General features: G+C 25.8%; 1 protein-coding gene across 1 annotated transcript in view; it reads right to left on the bottom strand.

Annotated features, from left to right (window-relative positions):
- TrpA1 (Transient receptor potential cation channel A1) overlaps positions 1-19,372 on the bottom strand; it is a 91,515-nt gene that overhangs the window by 62,523 nt on the left and 9,620 nt on the right. Inside the window, exons 3-5 of the mRNA XM_075307148.1 lie at positions 18,412-18,726; positions 3,343-3,499; positions 3,098-3,188 (exon numbers count right to left, since the gene is read on the bottom strand). Of these exons, the coding sequence (XP_075163263.1) occupies positions 3,098-3,188; positions 3,343-3,499; positions 18,412-18,726 (563 nt within the window). The remainder of the gene's footprint in view (positions 1-3,097; positions 3,189-3,342; positions 3,500-18,411; positions 18,727-19,372) is intronic.

Here is a 19,372-nt window from a genome sequence, read left to right as displayed (position 1 = left end):
GCACACACCCATTCATCCAGAAGGAAAATTGGGGCAAGGTTGCAAAAAGCGCATTTTTAGTACTAAAACCACAGTTGTACAAGGGGATTTTGAAAGAGATTTTGTTGAAAACCTCTACGAGCCAGCTGACATTTGCCCATTGCAAATCTACTGAGATCTAGGAGGATATCGGCCAAAATCCTCGTTTACGAGGATTTCGTGTCTAGTGCGAACGTAGTATAATACTAATTTTATTTTTTACTTTAGACCTACAGACTTTCATAATAATTCTTTCGTAGTCTCCAATTTCCATGGCAATAATCTCTCTCTCATTTCTCATAATTTTTCCGTAGTCTCCAATTTCCATGGCAATAATCTCTCTCATTTCCCATTCTCACACCAACATCTCTTGTTTATATAGCCCAGCTTCCACATCTTTCTCCAAGTTTTCAACGCTTTTTAGCTTTGCCCTCAAGATTCTAAAAAGACCGAATTTAACCCTAAATAGCTTGTATATGTCTGAGAGACGTATACGTTTGTTAGTTTTTCGCTCTCTCTCTCATGAAAATTAGTACAGAAAATGTGACTTTTTTGTTACACAATAAATAAAAGATTATCCAACAAGTATATACAGCACTAAGTTAATCTTAAATACCCACCACCATGAACCAAATATTGAGGTTTCCTTTGAAATTTCAGGAGGGCTTGAGGACACTTCCCGAAGATAAATTTTAAGATTTCACCTATGAGGACTCTATCAGATTCTGGATTTATAAGAACCATTTTTGTTTGAGTTTTAGAGGAATCATTAACATCTCTTGTAAGTGTGCAAGAAAATTATAAAATAATGTCTTGATTTGAAATCTTAAATCTGTAGAAGTAAAATCTGGAAATTGAGTTTCAAGCAATTTTCATGATCAGTGCGCCTTCTACACCCTAAAGAAATGAAGTCGGTCTATATGGAGGCATTACCAAATGGACCGATAAAAACTTAATCCGATACAAATATTGTGAGTCTAAAATACCAGAATATTTACAATTTCAGGCAAATCAGATAAAAACTATGGTTTCTAGAAACCTAAGGAGTTAAATCGAGAGATCGTTCTTATGGGGGCTATACTAAAATATGGAGCGTCTCGAAAACTCACCGTTTTCGGCACACCTCTTCATGACCCGAAAATACCTCTAGATTTCCAATTTCAGGCAAATAGGATAAAAACTTCGGATTCTAGAAGCCCAAGGAGTAAAATCGGGAAATCGGTCTATATGGGGGCTATACCAAAATATGGACCGATACTCACCATTTTTGGCACACCTCTTTATGGTCCTAAAATACCTCTAGATTTCCAATTTCAGACAAATTTGATAAAAACTACGGTTTCTATAAGCCCACGACCCCAAATGGGGAGGTCGTTTTATATGGGGACCCTACCAAAACATGGACCGATACTCACAATTTTTGGCACACGTATTTGGGGTCCTACAATACCTCTCGTTTTCCAAATTCAGATAAATTAAATAAAAACTGCGGTTTCTATAAGCCCAAGAGGTAAAATCGCGAGATCGGTCTATATGGGGGCTATACCATAATATGGGCCGATACTCACAAGTTTTGGCACACGTATTTGTGGTCCAACAATACCTCTAGATTTCCAATTTCAGGTAAATTGAATAAAAACTGCGGTTTCTATAAGCCCAAGAAGTAAAATCGGGAGATCGGTCTATATGGGGGGTATACCAAAACATGGACCGATACTCAAAATTTTTGGCACACCTCTTTATGGTCATAAAATACCTCTAGATTTCAAATTTCAGGCAAATTGGATAAAAACTACGATTTCTATAAGCCCAAGACCCCAAATCGGGAGGTCGGTTTATATGGGGACTATATCAAAACCTGGACCGATATAGCCCATCTTCGAACTTGACCTGCCTGCAGACAAAAGACGAGTTCGTGCAAAATTTCAGCACGATTGCTTCATTATTGAAGATTGTAGCGTGATTACAACAGACAGACAGACAGACGGACAGACGGACATCGTTATATCGTCTTAGAATTTCTCCCTGATCAAGAATACTTTATATAGCCAGAAATCGATATTTCGATGTGTTACAAAAGGAATGACAAACTTATTATACCCCCGTCACCATTTTATGGTGGTGGGTATAAAAAAGTTTTTAAAATGATAAGGATTTGTATAAAGGTTCGGTGTAAGTACAAAAATTTAAAACAAGAATCCACAAATTTTGTCCACGTGATGATAAACTATGATACGTCTCACAGCCGCATATTTCTCTTATCTGTGGTTAAGCTGTTTCAATAGGTTAAGCTTTCTAGGGTTAAAGATGATTTTATTAATATTGAAAAATTTCTGAGATTTTTTAAAACCAATGTATCCTCAGTTCAATGATTTTTTTTTTATGTAAAAACACCCATTTTAAAGTTCGATCGTACTAACTATCCAATATTCATTCTATATTTTAGTTTCGACCTACAGACTTTCATAATAATAACTTCTCACTCTGTTGTAATCCCTCTCTCTCTCTCATTCTTCATTCTCGCAACCACATTCTCTCGTTTTTTATAGCCTAATTTAGTTATTGTAAATATTAACAAGAGAATAAAGCCCCGAGTCGCGCTTGTGATTCTAACCGCCGTCCACCAATTTTCTCAGGTCCATGATGACGTCGATTAAATACATCGACTGGGATCGACTATAATGTAGTCGCCAATTCATTATTTTGTCTGGTTTTGAAATTAATAAAAAAAAAACAAATACTATTATATTTAATTTATTGTCATATATTTCGCATTTCGAGTCAAAATCTTTTGTTTACAATGTCAATGTCACAAATTTTGAAGAAATTTTCAGAATTATTAAAGCCAAGTTGACTTTAGTCAAACAAACTTTTCTTTCGTGTAAACATATGCACTTTTAAGACGAATCACTTAACCATGAGGTCCAAACGACTTCATTGAAAAGTTTATCGACTTTTGGGCAGGAAAAGACAAACTTTATATCAGAGGAATGCTTCTTCTATGCTAAGGAAATTTCAGTATGTAATGTCCCTATTAAATGGTCATATTGAAAGCGTTCTTAATAAATCGTATACTTACATGGAAAGCAAATAATCCAAGGCATCAAATGAATCAAATTCCACAGCCATGTGTATGGGTGTATTGCCAGCATTATCTCTAATATTGAAATCTTTTCGTTTTTGTTTTGAAGCGTAGAAGAAAATCAAGAAGAAAATACCCAAAATAATAAAAAAACACGGATTTAATGGACCTTTTCGTTGTAAGTGAATTTAATTAGAAAGTTTTTTGTTTGCTGGTTCTGCACTCCCCCTCATGTTACTTACCACCATTTTGGTCACGTATATAACGTAAAATATTTACTCTATTTCTGGATGCCGCCTGATGTGCGGCCGTACGTCCTTTACCATCCTGTAGTGAGAGACGTGTATTGTCTGTCTGATACAAGCGTTTGAAATCATCTAAATTGCCAGCTTCAGCTGCCTGTAAGAAAAATACACAAGGAAATATAAATAAGATATTAATTATATATTTTTTAATTAATTACACACATTAGCTTAAATTAAGTCATTGTCGATGTAGAAATACCATAATAACCTTTTGACTTGTAATTTTCTATTCAAAACCGAATGTGGTGGAGGTGTGGTACACTGAAAAAAAAAGCATGATCGGTTCTAAAAATTTTGTCTTTACTTTATTTGGTATTGATTCCGAGCCAAAGAAGCGGAGAATACAAGTAAGGATACTTTTAAGACATAGATCTCTTTTAGATTTGGGTTTTGTGTACTTGCTTTTAGAAAGTAAATTTTAATTTTTCATTTTCTTAGCTCTTTTTTTCATATGCTAGTCAAGTTGACCTTAGCCCGAACATTTTTTCTTTCATATTATGATACCCATTTTTAAGTCAAATTACTTAATTATAAGGACAAGACGACTTCATTGAAAAATGTATCGACTTTTGGACAAAGAAAAAGACTTTATATTAGAGAAATGCGTCTTCTACGCTGAACAAAATTTGCATTCGTGTTTTAAAGACATGAAATCTATGACCTCACGGCAATTTTTTTGTCAGTGTAGAGAGCAAGCAGCGTCTTTGTCTTAGCAATATTTTAATACTTCATAATTTTTGGGTGAATTACAAGATTTAACAAGCTTAATTAGGATTTGCAAGATAATATATGTATGTATATTAGATTGGGCTCAGTTCCACAGAGTAAAATTTTGTCAAAATTTTATTTCAATAGAAAATTTTGTCAAAATTTTATTTCTATAGAAAATATTGACAAAATTTTATTTCTATAGAAAATTTTGTGAAAATTTTATTTCTATAGAAAAGTTTGTTAAAATTTTATTTCATTTCTAACCAAAATATTATATCTAAAAAAAAATTTGTCAAAATTTTATTTCTATAGAAAGTTTTGTCAAATTTTTATTTCTATAGAAAATGTTGTCAAAATTTTATTTTTATAGAAAATTTTTTCATAATTTTATTTCTATAAGAAAATGTAGTCAAAATTTTATTTCTATAGAAAATTTTGCCAAAATTTTATTTCTATAGAAAATTTTGCCAAAATTTTATTTCTATAGAAAATTTTGCCAAAATTTTATTTCTATAGGAAATTTTCTCAAAATTGTATTTCTATAGAAAAATTTGTCAACATTTTATTTCTATAGGAAAATTTTGTCAAAATTTTATTTCCATAGAAAATTTAGTAGAAATATTCTGTCAAAAATTTATTTCCATAAAAAAAAATTTGTCACAATTTTATTTCTATAGGAAAATTTTGTCAAAATTTTATTTCTATAGTAATTTCTGTCAAAATTTTATTTCCATAGAGAATTTTGTCAACATTTTATTTCTATAGGAGAATTTTATCAAAATTGTTATTTATATAGGAAAATGTTGTCAAAATTTTATTTCTATAGAAAATTTTGCCAAAATGTTTATATCTATAGAAAATTTAGTAGAAATACTATTTCTATAAAAAGTTTTATTTCTATGGAAAATTTTGTCAACATTTTAATTCCATAGAAAATTTTGTCAACATTTTATTTCTATAGGAAAATTTTGTCAAAATTTTATTTCTATAGAAAATTTTGCCAAAATTTTATTTCTATAAAAATTTTTGTCAAAGTTGTATTTCTATAGAAAATTTAGTAAAAGTATTTTTTCTATAAAAAAATTTATTTCTTTAGAAAATTTTGTTAAAATTTTATTTCACTTCTAACCAAAATATTATATTAAAAAAAATTGCAAAATTTTATTTCTATAGAAAATTTTGTCAAATTTTTATTCCTATAGAAAATATTGACAAAATTTTATTTCTATAGAAAATTTTGTCAAATCTTTATTTCTACAGAAAATTTTGTGAAAATTTTATTTCTATAGAAAATGTTATCAAAATTTTATTTCTATAGAAAATTTTTTCATAAGTTTATTTCTATAAGAAAATGTAGTCAAAATTTTTTTTCTATAGAAAATTTAGTCAAAAATTTATTTAGTAGAAATATTCTGTCAAAATTTTATTTCCATAGAGAATTTTGTCAACATTTTATTTCTATAGGAGAATTTTATCAAAATTTAATTTCTATAGAATTTTTTTTTTTCAAAATGTTATTTATATTGGAAAATGTTGTCAAAATTTTATTTCTATAGAAAATTTTGCCAAAATGTTTATTTCTATAGAAAATTTAGTAAAAATATTATTTCTATAAAAAATTTTATTTCTATGGAAGATTTTGTCAACATTTTAATTCCATAGAAAATTTTGTCAACATTTTATTTCTATAGGAAAATTTTGTCAAAATTTTATTTCTATAGAAAATTTTGCCAAAATTTTATTTCTATAGAAATTTTTGTCAAAGTTGTATTTCTATAGAAAATTTAGTAAAAGTATTTTTTCTATAAAAAATTTTATTTCTATAGAAAATTTTGTTAAAAGTTTATTTCACTTCTAACCAAAATTTTATATTAAAAAAAAAATTGCAAAATTTTATTTCTATAGAAAATTTTGTCAAATTTTTATTCCTATAGAAAATATTGACAAAATTTTATTTCTATAGAAAATTTTGTCAAATCTTTATTTCTATAGAAAATTTTGTAAAAATTTTATTTCTATAGAAAATGTTATCAAAATTTTATTTCTATAGAAAATTTTGCCAAAATTTTATTTCTATAGGAAAATTTCTCAAAATTGTATTTCTAAGAAAATTTTGTCAACATTTTATTTCTATAGAAAATTTTGTCAACATTTTATTTCCATAGAAAACTTAGTAAAAATATTATTTCTATAAAAAATTTTGTCAAAATTTTATTGCTATAGGAAAATTTTGTCAAAATTTTATTTCTATGAAAAATTTTGACAAAATTGTATTTCTATAGAAAATTTTGTCAAAATAGTATTTCTATAGAAAATTTTGTCAACATTTTATTTCTATAGAAAATTTAGTAAAAATATTATTTCTATAAAGTATTTTATTTCTATGGAAAATTTTGTCCAAATTTTGTTTCTATGGAAAATTTTGCCAAAATTTTATTTTCATAGAAAATTTTGTCAACATTTTATTTCTATAGGAAATTTTTATCAAAATTTAATTTCTATAGAAATTTTTTTTCAAATTTTATTTATATAGGAAAATTTTGTCAAAATTTTATTTCTATAGAAAATTTTGCCAAAATTTTATTTGTATAGAAAATTTTGTCAAAATTGTATTTCTATAGGAAAATTTTGTCAATTTTTTTTCTGTTGAAAATTTTGTCAACATTTTATATCTATAGGAACATTTTGTCAAATCTTTATTTCAATAGAAAATTGTGTCAAAATTTTATTTCTATAAAAAATTTTGTTAAAATTGTATTTCTATAGAAAATTTTGTCAACATTTTATTTCTATAAGAAAATTTTGTGAAATCTTTATTTCAATAGAAAATTGTGTCAAAATTTTATTTCTATAGCAAAATTTTGCCAAAATTTTATTTCTATAGAAAATTTTGTCAAAATTTTATTTCTATAGAAAATTTTGTAGAACCAGTTTCGTGCAACGCGTGATGGCTGTGTCACCCGTTTGAAGTTCATAATTTGTGCCAAAGGTAGCCAAGTTGGGCATATCTAAATTGTTTTGATGTTATTTCCACACTTTTTTGCTTTTAAATAATAAAATTTATAAAACAAAATAGTTGGTTGCATTGTGTAATCAACCAACCTGTACATTATGCTTGTTTCTGTCTTAGCTACTTACAGAATACATAGAATAATTGGGAGAAAATTAATGATAGAAGTTTTAATCTTTATATCTTTTTTTATCACACACCAATGCGAAATATATCCCATTTTCATGGAATGTTTACCGAATATTTTGTTGGTCCATAAAGGGTTTTGTTTACATCAGCATTCTACTTAACGCCTACATAATGGTTTTCTTTGTTAAATATTTTTCTGATGATAACCTGGTTGTCCTTATTCATATCCTATTATCTAAAATGGGTAGGACATAACATCGGAGGCAAAAGCAGCTGGTAATTTGTCTTTTTACTAAAATCAGAATATGATGGTTTTGGCTTTCAAATTATTTCTACGTGCCAGAAGAGGCAAAAGGGAATATGAATTTGTGTTTTATCTAATTTCACAAATTAATTCAAATAATTCATATTTAACATAAGTTGTGTATATAAAACAAAGATTGACTGAAACTAAAAACAAAACAAGTATATACGGCTGTAAGTTCGGCCACCATGGATTGCGTAGAAACTCAAATTTGGGGATCGGTTTATATGGGGCCTATATATAATTATGGACCGATTTCGAACAATTTTTGCATGGGTGTTTGAGGTCATGTATTAACACCACGTACCAAAGTTGAATTGAATCAGATGAATTTTGGCCTTCCAAGAGGCTCCGGAGGTCAAATCTGGTGATCGGTTTATATGGCGGCTATATATAATTATGGACCGATGTTGACCAATTTTTGCATGGTCATTAGAGACCATATACTTACATCATGCACGAAATTTCAGCCGGATCTGATGAAATTTGCTTCTCTTAGAGGCTCCGCAAGCCAAATCTGGGGATCGGTTTATATGGGGGCTATATATAATTATGGACCGATGTGGACCAATTTTTGCATGGTTGTTAAAGACCATATACTAACATCATGTACCAAGTTTCAGCCGGATCGGATGAAATTTGCTTCTCTCCGAGGCTCTCCCTAGAGGCTCCGCAAGCCAAATCTGGGGATCGGTTTATATGGGGGCTATATATAATTATGGACCGATGTGGACCAATTTGTGCATGGTCATTAGAGACCATATACTTACATCATTCACCAAATTTCAGCCGGATCTGATGAAATTTGCTTCTCTTAGAGGCTCCGCAAGCCAAATCTGGAGATCGGTTTATATGGGGGCTATATATAATTATGGACCGATGTGGACCAATTTTTGTATGGTTGTTAAAGACCATATACTAACACTATGTACCAAGTTTCAGCCGGATCGGATGAAATTTGCTTATCTTAGAGGCTCCGCAAGCCAAATCGGGGGATCGGTTTATATGGGGGCTATATATAATTATGGACCGATGTGGGCAAATTTTTGCATGGTTGTTAGAGACCATATACCAACACTATGCACCAAATTTCGACTAGATCGGATGAAATAGGCTTCTCTTAGAGGCTCCAAGGCAAGCCAGATCTGGGGGTCCGTTTATATGGGGGCTATATGTAAAAGTGAACTGATATGGCCCATTTGCATAACTATCCGACCTACATCAATAACAACTACTTGTGCCAAGTTTCAAGTCGATAGCTTTTTTCGTTCGGAAGTTAGCGTGATTTCAACAGACGGACGGACGGACGGACGGACGGACGGACGGACGGACGGACGGACGGACGGACGGACGGACATGCTTAGATCGACTCAGAATTTCACCACGACCCAGAATATAGATACTTTATGGGGGCTTGGAGCAATATTTCGATGTGTTACAAACGGAATGACAAAGTTAATATACCACCATCCTATGGTGGAGGGTATACAAAGTATATTTTTTTATGGATTCCGCTTTAGCCAATTAGCCAGACTGACAGACGTATAGGACTATACAACTTCTGAAAATATGAAACGAACATCACACAGAAAACAAAAGTTAACAACAATTTTTCCAATTAAAATCTTCGTTGAGTTTTAAAAAATATTCAAATAAAAATTTAATTGATTCAAAAAATGTTTTAATTGAAACAAAAATCAATCGCAAAATTGCATCAATTTTAATTGACTTTGAATTAATTTTCTAAGTGATCGAAGATATTTCAATTAAAAACTTAATTGGATCAATTAATTTTGTAATTGAATCAGAAAACTTTTTTTTTTTGCTGTGCACCCAAATATATTTGAGGTTTCCAGAAATTTTTTGTTTATAACTACACTTTAGATGAATGTTTAAAAATAGCATATTCCCCCAGGGCTTCTTGGGACCCAACGATTATTAAATCCTTACCTAGAAATCCTTAAAATGTATCTGTCTTTGAAATGTAATCTCATTTAAAAAGAAATTGATATTTGTGTCATTGCTAAAATATTTATTATTGGATTGGCGAATATTATTTTAGCTAGCTCTTTTACACTGAAATATTAATTGAAAATATTACCAGTGGCTCGTTATGTTTGACTTATACCAAATAAGATTAATGAAGAATATTTGTAACCTCCTTTGGGTCATATTTAATGAAGCATAATTAGCAATGGAGATTAACTTCGATGCTATGGGAATATTTCCCGTGAAAAATTCATTGATATTCTTTGGCATTCAAGGAGCATTAATTACAAATTAATATAATGACATAATAAACGCATAGGAAATACGACACAGGGCAAAGGAAAAGAAAATCTCGAGTTAATATGAAAGATTATGTAAACTAAATTTTAGTACACGAAATGTCACTAAAGAATAATGCTCTTAAAAAGAAATGTTTGTATAACTTTTTTTACTGGCATATCCTTATGGTTAAGCCCTTGCCAAAAACCTCACATCGTTCTTATGAAAGTATAGTTATTTTCAATTGTGTGGTGTTGGCTTTCACCCCTTGTTTGCGGTTTCGATGAAAGATATGTCAAAGTTCTAATGGAGGTTTATTGTCTTCGATCACTATGACAACTTTTATATCAAGCGTCATTTTTGTGGTCACGTATTTCTAAATTACATAAAAGAACAAAATTGAAAAAAAGAAACAAAATATTCCTGAAAATTCTGTATAAATATTTTGTGGTATTACTCAAAGGTACCAGATTAAAAAAAAACGCAAATATTGAGAATGTTTTAATTTAGATTTTTTTCGCAGAATAAGTTCAAAGAGGCAAGTTTGAATTCCGAAAATTCTATGTTATGATTAAAAAAAAACAAAAAACAAATTCTGTATAAATGCATGTATGGATTCACATAGGAATATTAAGGAGAATACCTCAAGGATATAAATTGAATTTTAAATATTACGAACTGCTGATATACACTAACAAAAAATAGACAGATTCAATTGAAAAACAACAATGAATAAAATTTTGACAAAATTCTGTATAGAAATAAAATTTTGACAAAATTTTCTATAGAAATAAAATTTTGACAAAATTTTCTATAGAAATAAAATTTTGACAAAGTTTTCTATAGAAATAAAATTTTGACAAAAGTTTGTAGAGAACGTAAAATTTTGAAAAAATTTTCTATAGAAATAAAATTTTGACAAAATTTTCCTATAGAAATAAAATTTTAACAAAATTTTCTATAGAAATAAAATATTTACAAAATTTTCTATAGAAATAATATTTTGACAAAATTTTCTATAGAAAACAAAATTTGACAAAATTTTCTATAGAAGTAAAGTTTTGAAAAAATTTTCAAAAAAAAAAAATTAACAACATTTTTACAAAGGTTTCTATAAAAGTAAATTTTTGTCAAATGTTTCTATAAAAATAAAATTTTGAAAAAATTTTCTATAGAAATAAAATTTTGACAAAATTTTCCTATAGAAATAAAATTTTGACAAAATTTTCTATAGAAATAAAATTTTGACAAAATTTTCCTATAGAAATAAAATTTTCTATAGAAAATTTTCTTTGAAAATAAAATCTTGACAAATTTTTCCTATAGAAAAAAGATTGTAACAAAATTTTTCTACAGAAATAAAATTTTGACGAAAATTTTCCTATAGAAATAAAATTTGGCAAAATTTTCTATAGAAATAAAATCTTGACAAAATTTTCTTTAAAAATAAAATTTTGACAAAATTTTCTATAGAAATAAAATCTTGACAAAATTTTCCTATAGAAATAAAATTTTGACAAAATTTTCTACAGAAATAAACTTTTGACAAAATTTTCTATAGAAATAATATTTTGACAAAATTTTCTATAGAAATAAAATTATGACAAAATGTTCTTTAGAAATAAAATTTTGACAAAATTTTCTACAGAAATAAAATTTTGACAAATTTTTTTATAAAAATAAAATTTTCAAAATAAAATAGAAATAAAATATTGAAAAAATTTTCTATGGAAATAAAATGTGGACAAAATTTTCCATAGAAATAAACTATTGAAAAAATTTTCTATAAAAATAAAATTTTGACAAAATTTTCTATAGAAATTAAATTTTGACAACATTTTCAATAGAAATAAAATTTTGACAACATTTTCTATAGAAATAAAATTTTGAAAACATTTTCTATAAAAAATAAAATTTTGACAACATTTTCTATAGAAATAAAATCTTGACACAATTTTCCTATAGAAATAAAATTTTACCAAAATTTTCTATAGAAATAAAATATTGACAAAATTTTCTATAAAAATAAACTTTTGACAAAATTTTCTATAGAAATAAAATATTGACAAAATTTTCTATAGAAATAAAATTTTGACAAATTTTTCTACAGAAATAAAATGTTGACAAAATTTTCTATAGAAATTAAATTTTGACAACATTTTCAATAGAAATAAAATTTTGACAACATTTTCTATAGAAATAAAATTTTGAAAACATTTTCTATAGAAATAAAATTTTGACAAAATTTTCTATAGAAATAAAATCTTGACACAATTTTCCTATAGAAATAAAATTTTAACAAAATTTTTCTACAGAAATAAAATGTTGACACAATTTTCTGTATAAATAAACTTTTGACAAAATTTTCTATAGACATAAAATTTTGACAAAATTTTCTATAGAAATAAAATTTTGACAAATTTTTCTACAGAAATAAAATGTTGACAAAATTTTCTACAGAAATAAAATTTTGACAAAATTTTTTATATAAATAAAATTTTGACAAAATTTTCTATAGAAATAAAATTTTTACAAAATTTTCGTTAGAAAAAAAATTTAACAAAATTTTCCATAAAAATAAAATTTTAACAAAATTTTCTATAGAAATAAACTTTTGACAAAATCTTCTTATAGAAATAACATTTTGTCAAAATTTTCTATAGAAATAAATTTTTACAAAACTTTCTATAGAAATAAAATCTTGACAAAATTTTCTATAGAAATAAAATTTTGACAAGATTTTCTATAGAAATAATATTTTGACAGAATTTTCTATAGAAATAAAATTTTAACAAAATTCTTCTACAGAAATAAAATGTTGACACAATTTTCTATATAAATAAACTTTTGACAAAATTTTCTATAGGCATAAAATTTTGACAAAATTTTCTATAGAAATAAAATTTTGACAAATTTTTCTACAGAAATAAAATGTTGACAAAATTTTCTAAAGAAATAAAATTTTGACAAAATTTTTTATATAAATAAAATTTTTACAAAATTTTCTATAGAAATAAAATTTTTACAAAATTTTCGTTAGAAAAAAAAATTTAACAAAATTTTGGCAAATGTTTCCATAAACATAAAATTTTGACAAAATTTTCTATAGAAATAAACTTTTGACAAAATCTTCTTATAGAAATAAACTTTTGACAAAATCTTCTTATAGAAATAAAATTTTGACAAAATTTTCTATAGAAATAAAATTTTGACAAAATTTTCTATAGAAATAAAATCTTGACAAAATTTTCTATAGAAATAAAATTTTGACAAAATTTTCTATAAACATAATATTTTGAGAACATTTTCTATAGAAATAAAATTTTAAAAAATTTTTTCTACAGAAATAAAATGTTGACACAATTTTCTATATAAATAAAATTTTGACAAAATTTTCTATAGGCATAAAATTTTGACAAAATTTTCTATAGAAATAAAATTTTGACAAATTTTTCTACAGAAATAAAATGTTGACAAAATTTTCTACAGAAATAAAATTTTTACAAAATTTTCGTTAGAAAAAAAAAATTAACAAAATTTTGACAAATGTTTTCATAAAAATAAAATTTTGACAAATGTTTCTATAAAAATAAAATTTTGACAAAATTGTCTATATAAATAAAATTTTGACAAAATTTTCTGTAGAAATAAAATTTTGACAAAATTATCTATAGAAATAAAATTTTGACAAAATTTTCCTATAGAAATTAAATTTCGACAAAATTTTCTATAGAAATACAATTTTGACAAAATTCTTTGTAGAAATAAAATTTTGACGAAATTTCCCTACGGGAAATGGAACAACCATAGGACCGGTACAGGACTAGTCCCTGGTGTATGTGGACCGGTCCCAGTTCTGGTCAAAATGTATGGAAAAAACCGGTCAATTTAACATGGGTTTGTCATTGACAGGGTAAATTTACACGTTAGGACACGCCGTGGACTAATTCCAAAGGATAGGTCCTCAGGACCCACACCAGGAAAAACTCTTACAAAACCGTTTCAGTTTGGGTATCCGAATCGTATTCGAATATTTGAAATATGTCGAGCAATGGGTTATTCTGATAATTTTATTTCACCACATGTATAGATCCAAAAATATTCTAATATCAAGCGAGTACGGAAATCAATAAATTACGACTATTTAAAAATTGCAACTAACTGGAGCATCGGTACCAGTTCTGTGATGGGCCCGTCAGTGGCAATTTGGACCAATTTCCCGCAGGGTTTCTGTAGAAATAAAATTTTGACAAAATTTTCCTATAGAAATAAAATTTTGACAACATTTTCTATAGAAATAAAAATTTGACAAAATTTTCTATAGAAATAAAATTTTGACAAAATTTTCTATAGATATAATATTTTGACAAAATTTTCAAAAGAAATAAAATTTTGACAAAATTTTCTATAGAGATAAAATTTTGACAAAATTTTTTATAGAAATAAAATTTTGACAAAATTTTTCTATAGAAATAAAATTTTGACAAAATTTTCCTATAGAAATAAAATTTCGACAAAATGTTCTATAGAAACAAAATTTCCTGTAAAAAAAAAACAAAATTTCCTATAGAAATTAAATGTTGACAAAATTTTAATGAAATGTTGGCTAAACTCTCTATAGAAATAAAATTTTGACAAAATTCTCTATAGAAATGAAATTTTAACAAAATTATCTATAGAAATAAAATTTTGACAAAATTTTCTATAGAAATAAAATGTGGACAAAATTTCCTATACAAATAAAATAATGAAAAAATTCTCTATAGAAATAAAATATTGACAAAATTTTCTATACAAATAAAATTTTGACAAAATTTTCTATAGAAATAATATTTTGACAAAATTTTCTATAGAAATAATATTTTGACAAAATTTTCTATAGAAATAAAATTTTGACAAAATTTTGTATAGAAATAAAATTTTTACAAAATTTTCTACAGAAATAAAATGTTGACAAAATTTTCTATAAAATAGAATGGTGACAAAATTTTCTATAGAAATAAAATGATGACAAAATTTTCTATAGGAATAAAATGTTGACAAAAGTTTCTTTCTGGGTGTTGCAAACATATGCACTAACTTATAATACCATGTTATACAGTGTGGCGCAGGGTATAATTAAGCGTTTCATTTAATTAATATCTTCATTTTTGATTTCAGTAAAAATGTTATTGTATGAATTTTATTTGTAATTTTCTTTCATTCTTTCCTTTTGCTTTATTCTTACTTTTTTTTTTATCTTTCTATAGGCATTGCACAGAAATCGCTTAACCTTTTATCTAGAATATTAGATTTAATTGATTTAAAATTTAATATTTTTTAACTTTTATTAAAATTAAAATTGAAAATTGGTATTGATATATTTTTGTGTGGGTGTGATGCAAATAACTATAAAAAGCTATTCTTCTGGCAAGCACTTAATATCGATCTGTACGCCATTGCGTATGAGCAATACAAGTGAATGGTTTTTTGTCAAAAGATTTCCAATAAATCATACGCACAGATGGACTCTCATCACCATGCAGTATCGACAAACAATTTTGTATGTCTTTAGTTTTTATTGCCAGATAACTTTGCTACAAAAGAGAAAAAAACTACATTTTTACTGCCTATTGATATTGTCAGTCTTTGTTGTTGACTTAAGGACATAATGAAGTGAAAATTTATGGCCAATGCAATTGTTTGACATATAGCAATTGTTTATCAAAATTCCTTTAAATATTGATTTTATGAGTGAAATAGAATAACTTGGTAAAAATATCATACAGCATCATACGTGAATTTATTTTAAATGTTTCGGAAATTATAAAATGCCCGTAAACTTCTCACTATTCCACTTTGTATAAAAAATATCTGAAACTTGTGTCCAATCTCATGTCTTTTACACTATTTCTTTTTTGGACCAAAGTAGAAAGTGCGTTTTATTGAAACTTAAAAACAAAAAAACTATAATTGGACTGCAGTCATTGATATTTGTGAAATTTTCCATTGTCCATTATGGCTATTTATGGGAAATGCGGAGGTATGACCATGAAAAATATATTTTGCCTTTGTCAATTCTTATGTAATTTAAAATATGACAATATTCTTTTTTATTTATGGGTTTGCGCGAGACGGACAAAGTGTGTCTATTTTGTGGCTGTGGAAAAGACCAATAGAGAACAAGTAAGGAAAGTCTAAGTCTGGAGGGGTCGACTATCTTATACCCTGCACCACTTTATAGATCCATATTTTTGATACTATCTCAAATTCTTAAAATTTGTTGGAAGCCATATATAAAGATCTAAATTTTTTAGACTTTGACATAATCTCTAGACTTACCCCCATATACCAAAAAGTTAATGAAAACTTCAAGCCTACTTTTACCATATAAATTTCTTCGAAAAATAGTCAATAAATTGTTTTAAATATGGGCATTAAAAAAGATGATGCCCTGGGGCGTAGCACAAAGAAATAAAATTTTGACAAAATTGTCTATAGAAATAAAATTTTGACAAAAATTTCAATACAAATTAAAATTTTGACAAAAATTTCAATACAAATTAAAATTTTGACAAAATTTTCTATGGAAATATAATTTTGACAAAATTTTCTATGGAAATAAAATTTAGACAACATTTTCTATAGAAATAAAATTTTGACAAAATTTTCAATAGAAATAAAATTTTGACAACATTTTCTATAGAAATAAAATTTTGACAAAATTTTCTATATAAATAAAATTTTGACAAAAATTTATATATAATTAAAATTTTGACAAAATTTTCTTTAGAAACAAAATTTTAACAAAATTTTCTTAAGAAATAAAATTTTGACAACATTTTCTATAGCAAAAAAAATTTTGAGAAAATTTTCTATAGAAATAAAATTTTGAGAAAATTTTGTAGAAACAGTAAAATTTTGACTATATTTTCTATAGAAATAAAATTTTGACAAAATTTTTTATAGAATAGTTTGACAAAATTTCCCATAAAAATAAAATTGTGACAAAATTTTCAATAGAAATAAAATTTGGACAAAGTTTTCCATAGAAATAAAATTTTCCATAAACATTAAATTTTGACAAATGTTTTTATAGGCTAAAAATTTTGACAAAATTTTCTATAGAGATAAAATTTTGACACAATTTTTTATAGAAATAAAATTTTGACAAAATTTTTCTATAGAAATAAAATTTTGACAAAATTTTCCTATAGAAATAAAATTTTGACAAAATTTTCTATAGAAACAAAATTTCCTATAAAAAAAACAAAATTTCCTATAGAAATTAAATGTTGACAAAATTTTCTATAGAATATTTTGACAAAATTTTCCATAGAAATAAAATTTTGACCAAATTTTCTATAGAAATAAAATTTTAACAAAATTTTCTATAGAAATAAAATTTTAACAAAATTTTCTATAGAAATAAAATTTTGAGAAATTTTTCTATAGAAATAAAATGTTGACAAATGTTTGTAGAGAACGTAAAATTTTGACAAAATTTCCTATAGAAATAAAATTTTAACAAAATTTTCTGTAGAAATAAAATTTTGAAAATATTTTCTATAGAAATAAAATTTTGACAAAATTTTCTATGGAAATAAAATTTTGACAAAATTTTCTTCAGAAACAGAATTTTAACAACATTTTCTATAGAAATAAAATTTTGACAAAATTATCTAAAGAAATAAAATTTTGAGAAAATTTGGTAGAGAAAGTAAAATTATGAGAAAATTTTGTAGAGAAAGTAAAATTTTGACATTTTCTATAGAAATAAAATTTTGAAAAAAATTTTTATAGCATAGTTTGACAAAATTTCCCATAAAAATAAAATTTTGACAAAATTTTCCATAGAAATAAAATTTTTCATGAACATTAAATTTTGACAAATTTTTTTATAGAATAACAATTTTGACAACATTTTCTATAGAAATAAATTTTTGAGAAAATTTTCTATAGACATAAAATTTTGACAAAATTTTGTAGAGAAAGTAACATTTTGACAAAATTTTCTATAGAAATAAAATTTTGCAAATTTTTTTATAAAATAGTTTGACAACATTTCCCATAAAAATAAAATTTTGACAAAATTTTCTATAGAAATAAAATTTTCACAAAATTTTCCATAGAAATAAAATATTCCATAAACATTAAATTTTGACAAATTTTTTTAAAGGATTAAAATTTTGACAACATTTTCTATAAAATAAAATTTTGAGAAAATTTTCTATAGAAATAAAATTTTGACAAAATTTTGTAGAGAAAGTAAAATTTTGACAAAATTTTCTTTAGAAATAAAATTTTAACAAAATTTTCTATAGAAATCAAATTTTGACAAAATTTTCTATAATTTTTGACAAATCTCCCCCGAAACTATGCATTAATTTTACAGTGGAGTCTCTCCGCAATGAAGGCCCACGATGGCCAAAATTAGCTCTACATTTATGACGTGCCTCTTATGTTTGCTTAATTACGTGGATGAAAATTGCCCATTTACCATAGGCAACATATGTTTTCTCTTCCCTTGAAGAATGCATTTATTTTCTCTTTCATTAAGTTTCCGTTTTTTCTTCGAACCACCATCTTCATTTGATATATTTACCTGTAAGAGATCATCAATTGCAATTTTCGGCATATTTGTCATACGTAGCATTCTCGTCCAATGAGCTGGGAATTTAAATGGAGCTGTTACTGTTAATTCAGCACCACGTGCACAGCCGTTAATTAAACAGCGAAGAGGTCGAACAATAACATCGCGTTTAGAAGAATTTTTCATTGCAGTCGCATTCACACACACAGATGTTGCTGTGACAGGGGCAACCGTTATTATTGCATTGGTGGCGTTCTTATTCGGTGCAATGCTAATAGCAGGTGGAATGGTAGTGTTCGTCATTACCATAAAGAGAGCCGCTTTGCTCTTTATTATTTTTTAGTCAATCGTCAATTACAATGCGATGCCTGACAATGTAGTGATAACAGCTTGGGGTAAGAGTTTGGTTTTTTCGCACTCACTTTTAATCCTTGTGTAAATCACAATTATCGAAAGATTTTAGGATTATAGATTATTTATTACAATTTTCGTTAATATGTAATTATAAAATATTTGTTTTTCATTTTTTGTTGTTGTTTGTAATTATTTTGTTGAGGTTTTGTCTTTGTAACCACATTTATTTTATAGATTTGAATTAAGATTTACACACAGTTTGGTTTACTTATTTTGAACGTAGTTTTGCACTAAATTAGTTAATAGAATAATATTATTGATTATTTATTTCTAAATGTTCACAGAATTTCTAAAAAAAACTAACTATTTCTATGAGCAGACCATAAGTTGAATAATTATTCTTCCGCACAAAATTTTAAAAATTTTATTTCTATAGAAAAAATATAGAAAATTTTATTTCCATAGAAATATTTGTTAATATTTTAATTCTATACAAAATTTTGTCAAAATTTTATTTCTATAGAATTGTTTGTCAAAATTTTATTTCTATTGAATTGTTTGTCAAAATTTTATTTTTATAGAATTTTTTGTCCAAATTTTTATAAAAAATTTTGATTAT

The sequence above is a fragment of the Haematobia irritans genome, chromosome 4 (genome assembly GCF_050003625.1).
Source record: "Haematobia irritans isolate KBUSLIRL chromosome 4, ASM5000362v1, whole genome shotgun sequence".
NCBI lineage: Eukaryota > Metazoa > Arthropoda > Insecta > Diptera > Muscidae > Haematobia > Haematobia irritans.
Note: the sequence above shows the minus strand (reverse complement) of the source record. Positions and strands in the feature narration are given on the sequence as shown.